Source organism: Staurois parvus, unplaced genomic scaffold, assembly GCF_062004578.1.
Source record: "Staurois parvus isolate SC_StPar_1 unplaced genomic scaffold, SC_StPar_1.0 ptg004034l, whole genome shotgun sequence".
In the NCBI taxonomy this organism is placed as follows: domain Eukaryota; kingdom Metazoa; phylum Chordata; class Amphibia; order Anura; family Ranidae; genus Staurois; species Staurois parvus.
Genome location: NW_028321829.1, coordinates 37,433 through 51,201, shown reverse-complemented (window position 1 = coordinate 51,201; position 13,769 = coordinate 37,433). Strand labels below are relative to the sequence as shown.

The 13,769-nt window shown below is 50.7% G+C and overlaps 1 protein-coding gene across 2 annotated transcripts in view; it reads left to right on the top strand.

Moving 5' to 3' along the window:
* TWF2 (twinfilin actin binding protein 2) overlaps nucleotides 1–13,769 on the top strand; it is a 49,259-nt gene that overhangs the window by 18,268 nt on the left and 17,222 nt on the right. Inside the window, exon 2 of one of the 2 annotated variants that reach the window (XM_089668263.1) lies at nucleotides 1,246–1,323. In XM_089668263.1, coding sequence (XP_089524389.1) covers nucleotides 1,246–1,323 — 78 coding nt within the window. Of the gene's footprint in view, nucleotides 1–986; nucleotides 1,324–13,769 lie in introns of those variants that run through there. The other variant, XM_089668264.1, reaches the window with a different exon arrangement.

The window sequence follows — 13,769 nt, the reverse complement described above, 5'->3', positions numbered from 1 at the left end:
CTCCCTGTAACCCCAACACCAACCCTCCCTGTAATCCCAACACCAACCCTCCCTGTAATCCCAGCACCAACCCTCCCTGTAACCCCAACACCAACCCTCCCTGTAATCCCAACCCTCCCTGTAACCCCGACACTACCCTCCCTGTAACCCCAACACTAACCCTCCCTGTAACCCCAACACCAACCCTCCCTGTAATCCCAACACCAACCCTCCCTGTAACACCAACCCTCCCTGTAATCCCAGCACCAACCCTCCCTGTAATCCCAACCCTCCCTGTAATCCCAACCCTCCCTGTAATCCCAACCCTCCCTGTAATCCCAACCCTCCCTGTAATCCCAGATCAAATCCCCCCTGCCTCTAAGTGTCCCTGTAACCCCACTATTGGGCACCCACCCCAATCTATGCTTTGTGGTTTATCGCCCTTCAGTATCGATCTGGATTTTCTATTTCCCGTCTATTGAAGACTCAGCATTGAGGTTGGTCGGTAGTTGAGTTTAGTAGGCTCACCCCAATGATGAGTGTACATAGCATTCTGTGTGACAGGCCTGACCCCGGCAGTGTCCTTGGAGATGATGTCACAGCGTTGGTCATTGTTGCCGGCTGACAGTCCTGGCGTGAAGTCCCGGCTTTGCATTGCGCGGTCCTTTCATCTTCATGGACAGACATACATGGCAGGATTGTCCTGTGCCCGGCGGTGTTTGTGTCATAGGTTATTACAGGCTGCGCGCTCAGGGTCACCTTCCATGACTCGTGCGCTATTTCTGTGCACTCAACCGCCGTGTCACCGTCACATGGCTTTGTAAAGTGGTGACCGGGTCCTGGGAATTGGGTGGTAAACAGCAACACTGACCACTCAGATTCCAGTGAGGACTTTGGAGGCCAATCATAGAGACGTTTGCTTAAATGTCAGATGCAAAACAGACGTAAAAAGTTACTAAATAAAAAGGAATTTGTTTGGCGTCTTTAATGGCCCAGTGGCGGGCCTTGTTTATTCTGTGCACAGGATGGATTTGTGTATTAAACAGACGGTTACCAGCCCCCCCCTTTTCAGAGCCTAGGCTATATTTGGGAGGTTATGCTGTCAGGGAGATGATCAAGTTTAGCACATGTCCTCATCCAGTATTCCCCATTAGTTGCTGATCCACCACAGACGGCCAGAAGTTCTCCCCTCTCAAGTGTCACCCCAGAGGCCTCTCCATTCTCTTCTTTCTGCTTTACTTACCGGCATGTTTTTGGTTCTTCTAGCCACACCGGAGTTGAAGGAGTTCTTTGCCAAGGCTCGGAATGGATCCATCCGGCTTATAAAAGTTGTCATTGAAGATGGTGAGTGTTATCCTGAGGGGATGAAAAAGGGGGAATTAAGGGGCCAATGGATGGAGAGGGTCCAGTGAAGGGCCATGGCATGAATCGGAACAGTGAGGGTACCATGGGTAGAGAGAAGATGGTGAAGGGGAGATGGATATTGAGGGACTATGGATGGAGAGGGAAAGGTGAGAGGTCCATGGGTAGGGAGGGGACAATTAGGAGCCATGGGTAAAGAAGGAGACATGGAAGGACCATGCATTAGTGGGAACAGTGAGGGGCCCAGGGGTAGAGAGGGGATGGTGAAGGGGAGATGGATATTGAGGGACTATGGATGGAGAGGGAAAGGTGAGAGGTCCATAGATAGGGAGGGGACAATTAGGAGCCATGAGTAAAGAAGGAGACATGGAAGGACCATGCATTAGTGGGAACAGTGAGGGGCCCAGGGGTAGAGAGGGGATGGTGAAGGGGAGATGGATATTGAGTTCACATTGGGGACTTATGGATGGAGAGGGAAGGGTGAGAGGTCCATGGATAGGGAGGGGGTAAAGAAGGAGACATGGAAGGACATGGAAGGACCATGAATTAGTGGGAACAGTGAGGGGCCCAGGGGTAGAGAGGGGATGGTGAAGGGGAGATGGATATTGAGGGCACATTGGGGACTATTGAGGGCTCATAGGGTGAGAGGTCCATTGATAGGAAGTTGACAATGAGGAGCCATGGGTAAAAAAGGGATTATGAGGGGGCCATGGGCAAAGAAGGGGACAGTGAAGGCCCATGGCATGAATAGGAACAGTGAGGGGCCCATGGTTAGAGATGGGATGATAAAGAGAAATTGGATTGGGGGAAGATAATAAGGAACTAAGGATGAAGAGAGAAGGGTGAGAGGTCCATGGATAGATAGGGGACACTGAGGAGCCAGGGGTAAAAGGGGGATGATGAGGAGGCCATGGACAAAGAAGGGGACAGTGAAGGGCCATGGTATGAATGGGGGAACAGTGAGGGGCCCATAGTTTGAGATGGAATGATAAAGAGGAATTGGATTGGGGGGGGGGGGGGTGGCGATATTAAGGAACTGAGGATGAAGAGGGAAGGGTGAGAGGTCCATGGATAGATAGGGGACAATGAGGAGCCATGGGTAAAAGGGGGATATTGAGGAGGCCATGGACAAAGAAGGGGACAGTGAAGGGCCATGGCATGAAATGGAGCAGCGAGGGGCCCATGGTTAGAGATGGGATTGTGAAGAGGAGTTGGATGGGGAGGGCACATTTGGGAAGTATGGAGGGAGAGGGATGGATGAGAGGTCCACGGAAAAAGAGGGCACAATGAGGAGCAACGGGTAAAGATGGATGATGAGGAGGCCATGGATAAAGAAGGGGACACAGAGGCAATGCATTAGTGGGAACAGTGAGGGTCCCATGAGTAGAGAGAGGATGGTGAAGAGGAGATGGATATTGAGGGTACATTGGGGGACTATGGATAGAGAGAGAAGGGTGAAAGCCCTGTGGTTAGAGAGAGGACAATGAGGAGCCATGGGTAAAGAGGGGATGATGAAGGGGGCATGGATTGAGAGAGAATAGTGACTAGTTTCTAGATGGAGCAGCAGCCTTGGATAGAGAAATGACAGAGGACCATGGATAGAGAGGGAAGTCTGAGGAGGTGATGATATAGAGGAGATGGCGTAGAGGTGAAGAACAGAGGAGGAACGTGGAGGATGCACAGGATGTAAGAGGTGGTGGAAAGGTAACGGATAGAGATGGGAAAAGGATGGAGTGGATAATGGAGAGGGAACAGAATGGCTTAATGGATAGTGAGGGAGCCATGAATATGGAAAGAACAGAGATGGAACAGTGATGAGACAATGGATGTAGAGGGGATTGTAAAGGGCAATGGCGTGAGTGGGAACAGTGAGGGGCCCATAGGTAGAAAAGGGATGCAGAAGGGGAGTCGAATGGAGAGGGCATATTGAGGGGCTACAGATGGAGAGGAAAGAGTGAGAGGTCTGTGGATAGGGAAGGGACATTGAGGATCCAAGGATAAAGATGGGGGCCATGAATAGAGAGAGAACAGTGGCCAGTTCTTGAATGGAGAGAGGGTCTTGGATATAGAGATGACAATAAGGGGGCCATTGATAGGGGATAGTGAGGGAACTGTGGATGGAGAGGGAACATTTGGGAGACAATGGATGAAGAAGGGATAGTGAGGGCGCCGTGGACAGAGAGAGGCTTTGAGGGGGTGATGGGATAGATAGTTGGGTGGTGGAGAGGTAACAGAAAGAGATGGGAACAGTAACGGGGTGATGAATAGTGAGGAAGCCATGGATGAAAAGGGAACAGAGATGGAACAGTGATGAGAGAATGGATGCAGAAGGAGCAATGAAAGGCCGTGGTATGAGCAGGGACAGTTAGGGTCCCGTGTGTAGAGAGGGTATGGTGAAGATGAGTTGGATGGAGAGGGCATATTGTACTGAATGGAGAGAGAAGGATGAGAGGTCTGCAGACAGAGGACAATGAAGAGCCATGTGTAAAGAGGGGTTTATGGAGGGGCCATGGATTGACAGGGAACATTGACCACATCCTTGATGGAAAGGGGGTCTTGTGTAGAGAGATGACATTAAGGAGGTCATGGATAGAGAGATGACAATGGGGGGGGGGGGGGGTCATAGATAGAGAAGGAATGCTGTAAAGGTGATGAATAGAGGAGGGACACAGCTTAGATGAAGAATCCAGAGGATGTAAAGGGGATGATGGACAGTGAGGGAACCATGGATGGAAAGGGAGCATTAAGGAGACAATGGATGGAGTGGGGACAGGGAGAAGGCCATGGATAGAGAGGGGTTGCTGTAGAGGTGATGAATAGAGGAGGGACGTAGCTGAGGTGGGGGATTGTGAGATTGTAAGAATGTGGTGGGCTGTGAGGGAACCATGGATGGGGAGGGAGCATTAAGGAGACAGTGGATGGAGTGGGGACAGTGAGAAGGCCATGGATAGAGAGGGGTTGCTGTAGAGGTGATGAATAGAGGAGGGACGTAGCTGAGGTGGGGGATTGTGAGATTGTAAGAATGTGGTGGGCTGTGAGGGAACCATGGATGGGGAGGGGACAGAGAGAGGATGGTGAGGGGCTGATGGGATAGATAGTGGGCAGTGAAGAGGTGATCGATAGAGATGGGGAAAGAATGAAGTGGAGGATTTAGAGGGAACAGTAAGCAGGTGATGGGTAGTGAGGGATTCAAGGATGGAGAGGGAACAGTAATGAGAGTAATGAGACAATAGATGTAGAGGGGACAGTGAAGGGTCATGGCATGAGTGGGTACGGTGTTCCATGGGTACAGAGTGCAAGTGTATGATCCAAACGCACACGTTCCTGCATTAAAAATGGCTGTGTGTATAAGTGGGTGCTGCAGTGCCTTGCTGTAACTATGTGATGGTTTATTAAAACCTTTGGACCACCCATATTGGTGATCCTTGGTGTGCTGGTGACATTTTTTCCTTCCATGGATACAGAGGGGATGGTGAAGAGGGGTTTTATTGAGAGGGCATATTGAGGAATGATGTCTGGAGAGAGAGGGGTGAATGGTCTGTGGATAGAGAGAGGACAATGAGGAGCCATGGGTAAAGAGGGGATGATGAGGGGGATGATGAGGGGGTCATGGATTGAGAAGGAACAATGACCAGTTCCTGGATGGAAGAGGGGTCATGAATAGAGAGATGACAATGAGGGGGTCCTGGATGGAAAGATGACAATGGGGGGGGGGGGGGTCATGGATAGAGAAGGAATGCTGTAGACGTGATTAATACAGGAGGGACACAGCTGAGGTGAAGGCTGGAGAGAATATAAGGGGGGTGATGGACAGTGATGGAACACCAGATGGAGAGGGGGCAGTGAAAGAGTGATAGATGGAGAGGACATGGTAAAGGTAATGTGGATAGAGAAGGGAGAGAAATAGAGGAATGGATAGAGGTGGGACTATGGATGGAGCGGGAACTGTGATTGAGAGGACATGGTGAGGGGAGTATGGATGAAGAGAGGACAGTAATGGGGTGATGGATAGAGATGGGACTGTGGATTGAGAGGGAACAGTAAGGGGACATAGAATATAGAGGGAACAGTGAAATAGTTACAGTGGGGAAAATAATTATTTGATTCCCTGCAGATGTTGTCAGTTTGCCCACTTACAAAGAAATGAAGGGTCTATAATTTTTATCATAGATGTATTTTAAATGATAGAGACAGAATATTAACCAAAAATCTAGAAAAAAAACATGACACAAATGTTATACATTGTGTTGCAGTTCAGTGAGTAAAGTAAGTATTTGATCCCCTACCAACCAACAATGATTCTGGCTCCCACAGACTGGCTATGTACAGATTAATCCTGTCAATTTAAGAAGGTGCTCCTAACGATAACTATATGTCACGTCGTGTATAAAAGACACCTGTCCACAGAATCTTTCTTCCATTCGAACCTCACCATCATGGGCAAGACTAGAGAGCTGTCAAAGAACACCAGGGAAAAGATTGTAGATGTGTACAAGGCTGGAACGGGCTATAGGATCATCAGCAAGAAGTTTGGTGAGAAGGAAACAACTGTTGGAGGGATTATTCGCAAATTAAAGAAATACAAAATAACTATCAATCGCCCTCGGTCTGGAGCTCCATGCAAGTTTTCGCATCATGGGGTAAGGATGACCATGAGAAAAGTGAGGGATCAGCCCAGAACAACACCAGAAGAGCTTGTGAATGATCTCAAGGCAGTTGGGACCACAGTCACCAAACAAACCATTGGTAACACAATACACTGCCATGGATTGAAATCCTGCAGTGCCCGCAAGGTCCCCCTCCTCAAGAAGGCCCATGTACAGGCCCGTCTGAAGTTTGCCAGTGACATCTGAATGATTCAGAGAAAATGCTGTGGTCAGATGAGACCAAAATGAGCTATTTGGCATTAACTCAACTCGCCGTGTTTGGAGGAAGAAATATGCTGACTATGACCCTAAGAACACCATTCCCACAGTCAAGAACGGAGGTGGAAACATTATGGCTGTTTTGTTGTGGCTGTTTTTCTGCTAAAGGTACAGGCCGATTTTGCCGCATTGAGGGGCCAATGGACGGGGCCATGTATTGTAAAATCTGAGAACCCTCTTCCCTCAGCCAGAACACTGAAGATGGGTGGTGGATGGGTGTTCCAGCATGGCAATGACCAAAAACACACGGCCAAGGCAACAAAGGAGTGGCTCAAGAAGAAGCACATTAAGGTCATGGAGTGGCCTAGCCAGTCTCCAGACCTGAATCCTATAGAACATTTATGGAGGGAGCTGAAACTTTAAGTTGCCAAACAACAGCCAAGAGACCTTAAGGATTTAGAGAAGATCTGTGAAGAAGAGTGGACCAAAATCCCTCCCGAAATGTGTGCAAACCTGGGAACCAACTACAAGAAATGTCTTACCTCACTACTTGGTGGAGAAATCCTTGTTGGCAAGCACAAAGTCATGTTTTGCTTGGAGATCAAATACTTATTTTACTCCCTGAACTGCAGCTCAATTTATAACATTTGTATTGTGTGTTTTTTCTGCCTTTTTTGGCTGATATTCTGTCTCTACCATTTAAAATACAGCTATGATAAAAAAAAATATAGACCCTTCATTTATTAAGTGGGCAAATGTACAAAATCTGCAGGGGATCAAATAATTATTTTCCCACTGTATGGATGGAGAGGACATGAAGAGGGAAATATGGATGGAGAGGGGACAGTGATGGGGAGATGGATAGAGATGGGACTTTAGATGGACAGGGAACAGTGAGGGAACAATGGATGTAGATGGGATGTGAGAGAGTGTTAAATGAAGAAGACATGGTGTGGGAACTGTGGATGAAGGGGAATGTGGATGAAGCAAGGACAGTAATGGGGAGATGGATAAAGATGGGACTATAGATGGCGAGAGGACAGTGAGGGATGATAAGTGAAGAGAGTATGGTGAGGGTACAGGGTTGTGTAAATTGATGGAGGAAGGGGGGTGCTGCGGAGGAGGCGATGGATGGAGAGGGGATGGGGATAGAGTGATGGATAGAGGGGGCAGTTGCTGTTAAAATGTGTGATTGGGTCCTTGAAAGTAGCAGGAACTGGCTTCCAGTAGATAATTTAGATAGACTGGATTAGTAAATAATATCTAGGAAACTTTGCAGGGGCCTTTTGTTATGGATAAACAACTGTTGAGGATCTCGGAAAAGTCAGCTAAAATTCATTGAAGTGTATAATAAAGGAATGTCTGAGCCATCAGAAGGGGGTTTGGGGTACAAAGTAGCGATATCCCGGAAGTCAGTGTTATATTACCGCAAGATGAGTATTCTTCCATCCAATGGAAAACCCTTCCCCCGAGCACTGCTGCCTATAATGAGGGTGATTAGGGATAGTGAGGGCACCGTGGACAGAGAGAGGCTTTGAGGGGGTGATGGGATAGACAGTTGGGTGGTGGAGAGGTAATAGAAAGAGATGGGAACAGTAACGGGGTGATGAATGGTGAGGAAGCCATGGATGAAATGGGAACAATGATGAGAGAATGGATGCAGAAGGAGCAATGAAAGGCCATGGTATGAGTGGGGACAGTTAGGGTCCCATGTGTAGAGAGGGTATGGTGAAGGTGAGATGGATGGAGAGGGCGTATTGTACTGATTGGAGAGAGAAGGATGAGAGGTTTTCAGATAGAGAGAGGACAATGAGGAGCCATGGGTAAAGAGGGGTTTATGGAGGGGCCATGGATTGACAGGGAACATTGACCAGATCCTTGATGGAAAGGTGGTCTTGGGTAGAGAGATGACATTGAGGAGGTCATGGATAGAGAGATGGGTGGGGGGGTAGTGGATAGAGAAGGAATGCTGTAAAGGTGATGAATAGAGGAGGGACACAGTTGAGGAGAAGAATGCAGAGGATGTAAAGGGGGTGATGGACAATGACGGAACCATGGATGAAGAAGGACCATTAAGGAGACAATGGATGGAGTGGGGACAGTGAGAAGGCCATGAATAGAGAAGGACGGTCTGGATAAAAGCGCACAGATGTGTCCCAAAGGAAATAAGTGAATGGTATATGTCAACTATGATTGGTGGGGAAAAAACTCACTGCTGCCATGGTAAAAACACATCGGTTTGTGGGAGGTATGAACAGGAGTCAGGCGCTGTGTAGTTTTGTGATAGAAATAATACACCTTGTATGGAGGTGTGTCTTTAATAAGTCATATGGTAAAACAATAATAAATAACCAGCCTGTGGCTTTAGGAAGCCAGGTTCCAAGATGGACGGCCCGTCCGCTCAGAGGGAAGCAGTGGAGTAGAATGCCTGTCAGTGCAGGGACCACGTTTACCCGACGTCCCAGCGTCCTGGATGACGTCACCACGATGTGGAGAGACAGAGGGGGGGAACTCTTGCTGGAGCCGCAGCTTTAGAAGGAAGAGGCCGGTTGCTGGGACAACATGTTTCGCGCGCATGCGCTTTGTCCGAATGCTGTGAAGTTGATGAATAGAAGAGGGACACAGTTGAGGAGTAGAATGCAGAGGATGTAAAGGGGGTGATGGACAGTGATGGAACCATGGATGGAGAGGGACCATTAAGGAGACAATGGATGGAGTGGGGATTAGTAGATAATATCTACGGAACTTTGCAGGGGCCTCTTGATGTGGATAAAACCACTGTTGAGGATCACTGGAAAGTCAGCTACAGTTCATTGAAGTGTATAATAAAGGAATGTCTGAGCCAATAGAAAGGGGTTTGGGGTACAAAGTATTGATATCCTGTAGTGTAATTCTAATTATTTTCCAAACAAGAAGTTGAAATTGGGAATTGTTTGTAGGGTCACGTTCTGTGAAGTCATTATATTACCTCAAGATGAGTGTTCTTCCATCCAATGGAAAACCCTTCCCCCGAGCACTGCCGCCAGTAATGAGGGTGATTAAGTTGTTGTTAAAATTCTCAGCAGTCCAGGGAAGTGAGGAGCCTTTAATCCTCCTGACACAGATGACCTTATGACTGGTGCAGTTCTCGGGGAAAGTCACCCTCTTGAGGCTGATTATAGGACAGGGACAAATTACTCCGAGAATTTCCAAATCCTTAAGGAGTATGTCAAGGATAAATAATAGATACACACGCAGTACATCCCTGCAATACATAAACATTTCTTTGTGTTTTGTTCCTTTAAAACCCTCGTAGGTACAGAAAATACCTTTATATAGATTTCTTTATATTCTCGAACGATAAGCGTAGGAGTGTTTGATTTTATTAATAGCAAACAACCCAATCATCTGCCAGAAATGAACTCGGCTCCTAAGTCCTGTTGTGGACAAAAAAAAAATCGAGATTTTATCCTAAGGGGACATGGATAGAGAGGGGATGGTGAAGGGTCCATAGATGGAGAGGGGACAGTAAAGGGGCCATGGTTGAAGAGGGGACAGTGAAGGATGCATGGATGGAGAGGGGACAGTGAAGGATGCATGGATGGAGAGGGGACAGTAAGGAGTCCATGGATGGAGAGGGGACAGTGAAGGGTCCATGGATGGAGAGGGGACAGTGAAGGGTGCATGGATGGAGAGGGGACAGTGAAGGATGCATGGATGGAGAGGGGACAGTAAGGAGTCCATGGATGGAGAGGGGACAGTGAAGGGTCCATGAATGGAGAGGGGACAGTGAAGGGTGCATGGATGGAGAGGGGACAGTGAAGGGTCCATGGATGGAGAGGGGACAGTGAAGGATGCATGGATGGAGAGGGGACAGTAAGGAGTCCATGGATGGAGAGGGGACAGTGAAGGGTCCATGAATGGAGAGGGGACAGTGAAGGGTGCATGGATGGAGAGGGGACAGTGAAGGGTGCATGGATGGAGAGGGGACAGTGAAGGGTCCATGGATGGAGAGGGGACAGTGAAGGGTCCATGGATGGAGAGGGGACGGTGAAGGGTCCATGGATGGAGAGGGGACGGTGAAGGGTCCATGGATGGAGAGGGGACAGTGAAGGGTGCATGGATGGAGAGGGGACAGTGAAGGGTGCATGGATGGAGAGGGGACAGTGAAGGGTCCATGGATTGAGAGGGGACAGTGAAGGGTCCATGGATGGAGAGGGGACAGTGAAGGGTCCATGGATGGAGAGGGGACGGTGAAGGGTCAAGGGTCCATGGATGGAGAGGGGACAGTGAAGGATGCATGGATGGAGAGGGGACAGTGAAGGAGGCCATGGATGGAGAGGGGACAGTGAAGGGTCCATGGATGGAGAGGGGACAGTGAAGGGTGCATGGATGGACAGGGGACAGTGAAGGGTGCATGGATGGAGAGGGGACAGTAAGGAGTCCATGGATGGAGAGGGGACAGTGAAGGATGCATGGATGGAGAGGGGACAGTGAAGGATGCATGGATGGAGAGGGGACAGTAAGGAGTCCATGGATGGAGAGGGGACAGTGAAGGGTCCATGGATGGAGAGGGGACAGTGAAGGGTGCATGGATGGACAGGGGACAGTGAAGGGTGCATGGATGGAGAGGGGACAGTGAAGGGTCCATGGATGGAGAGGGGACAGTGAAAGGTCCATGGATGGAGAGGGGACGGTGAAGGGTCCATGGATGGAGAGGGGACAGTGAAGGGTGCATGGATGGAGAGGGGACAGTGAAGGGTGCATGGATGGAGAGGGGACAGTGAAGGGTGCATGGATGGAGAGGGGACAGTGAAGGATGCATGGATGGAGAGGGGACAGTAAGGAGTCCATGGATGGAGAGGGGACAGTAAGGAGTCCATGGATGGAGAGGGGACAGTGAAGGATGCATGGATGGAGAGGGGACAGTGAAGGATGCATGGATGGAGAGGGGACAGTGAAGGATGCATGGATGGAGAGGGGACAGTGAAGGGTCCATGGATGGAGAGGGGACAGTGAAGGGTGCATGGATGGAGAGGGGACAGTGAAGGGTGCATGGATGGACAGGGGACAGTGAAGGGTGCATGGATGGAGAGGGGACAGTAGGGAGTCCATGGATGGAGAGGGGACAGTGAAGGATGCATGGATGGAGAGGGGACAGTAAGGAATCCATGGATGGAGAGGGGACAGTGAAGGGTCCATGGATGGAGAGGGGACAGTGAAGGGTCCATGGATGGAGAGGGGACAGTGAAGGGTGCATGGATGGACAGGGGACAGTAAGGAGTCCATGGATGGAGAGGGGACAGTGAAGGATGCATGGATGGAGAAGGGGACAGTGAAGGATGCATGGATGGAGAGGGGACAGTAAGGAGTCCATGAATGGAGAGGGGACAGTGAAGGGTCCATGGATGGAGAGGGGACAGTGAAGGGTGCATGGATGGACAGGGGACAGTGAAGGGTGCATGGATGGAGAGGGGACAGTGAAAGGTCCATGGATGGAGAGGGGACGGTGAAAGGTCCATGGATGGAGAGGGGACGGTGAAGGGTCCATGGATGGAGAGGGGACAGTGAAGGGTGCATGGATGGAGAGGGGACAGTGAAGGGTGCATGGATAGAGAGGGGACAGTGAAGGGTGCATGGATGGAGAGGGGACAGTGAAGGATGCATGGATGGAGAGGGGACAGTAAGGAGTCCATGGATGGAGAGGGGACAGTGAAGGATGCATGGATGGAGAGGGGACAGTGAAGGATGCATGGATGGAGAGGGGACAGTAAGGAGTCCATGGATGGAGAGGGGACAGTGAAGGGTCCATGGATGGAGAGGGGACAGTGAAGGGTGCATGGATGGAGAGGGGACAGTGAAGGGTGCATGGATGGAGAGGGGACAGTGAAGGGTCCATGGATGGAGAGGGGACGGTGAAGGGTCCATGGATGGAGAGGGGACGGTGAAGGGTCCATGGATGGAGAGGGGACGGTGAAGGGTGCATGGATGGAGAGGGGACAGTGAAGGGTGCATGGATGGAGAGGGGACGGTGAAGGGTCAAGGGTCCATGGATGGAGAGGGGACAGTGAAGGATGCATGGATGGAGAGGGGACAGTGAAGGGTGCATGGATGGAGAGGGGACAGTGAAGGGTCCATGGATGGAGAGGGGACAGTGAAGGGTCCATGGATGGAGAGGGGACAGTGAAAGGTCCATGGATGGAGAGGGGACGGTGAAGGGTCCATGGATGGAGAGGGGACGGTGAAGGGTGCATGGATGGAGAGGGGACAGTGAAGGGTCCATGGATGGAGAGGGGACAGTGAAGGGTCCATGGATGGAGAGGGGACAGTGAAGGGTCCATGGATGGAGAGGGGACAGTGAAGGGTCCATGGATGGAGAGGGGACAGTGAAAGGTGCATGAATGGAGAGGGGACAGTGAAGGTTGCATGGATGGAGAGGGGACAGTAAGGAGTCCATGGATGGAGAGGGGACAGTGAAGGATGCATGGATGGAGAGGGGACAGTGAAGGGTCCATGGATGGAGAGGGGACAGTGAAGGATAAATGGATGGAGAGGGGACAGTGAAGGATGCATGGATGGAGAGGGGACAGTAAGGAGTCCATGGATGGAGAGGGGACAGTGAAGGGTGCATGGATGGAGAGGGGACAGTGAAGGGTCCATGGATGGAGAGGGGACAGTGAAGGGTCCATGGATGGAGAGGGGACAGTGAAGGGTCCATGGATGGAGAGGGGACGGTGAAAGTTCCATGGATGGAGAGGGGACGGTGAAGGGTCCATGGATGGAGAGGGGACGGTGAAGGGTCCATGGATGGAAAGGGGACAGTGAAGGGTCCATGGATGGAGAGGGGACAGTGAAGGGTCCATGGATGGAGAGGGGACAGTGAAGGGTCCATGGATGGAGAGGGGACAGTGAAGGGTCCATGGATGGAGAGGGGACGGTGAAGGGTCAAGGGTCCATGGATGGAGAGGGGACAGTAAGGAGGCCATGGATGGAGAGGGGACAGTGAAGGATGCATGGATGGAGTGGGGACAGTGAAGGATGCATGGATGGAGAGGGGACAGTAAGGAGTCCATGGATGGAGAGGGGACAGTGAAGGGTCCATGGATGGAGAGGGGACAGTGAAGGATGCATGGATGGAGAGGGGACAGTGAAGGATGCATGGATGGAGAGGGGACAGTGAAAGGTCCATGGATGGAGAGGGGACGGTGAAGGGTCCATGGATGGAGAGGGGACAGTGAAGGGTGCATGGATGGAGAGGGGACAGTGAAGGGTCCATGGATGGAGAGGGGACAGTGAAGGGTCCATGGATGGAGAGGGGACAGTGAAGGGTCCATGGATGGAGAGGGGACAGTGAAGGATGCATGGATGGAGAGGGGACAGTAAGGAGGCCATGGATGGAGAGGGGACAGTGAAGGGTGCATGGATGGAGAGGGGACAGTGAAGGGTCCATGGATGGAGAGGGGACAGTGAAGGGTCCATGTATGGAGAGGGGACAGTGAAGGGTCCATGGATGGAGAGGGGACAGTGAAGGGTCCATGGATGGAGAGGGGACAGTGAAGGATGCATGGATGGAGAGGGGACAGT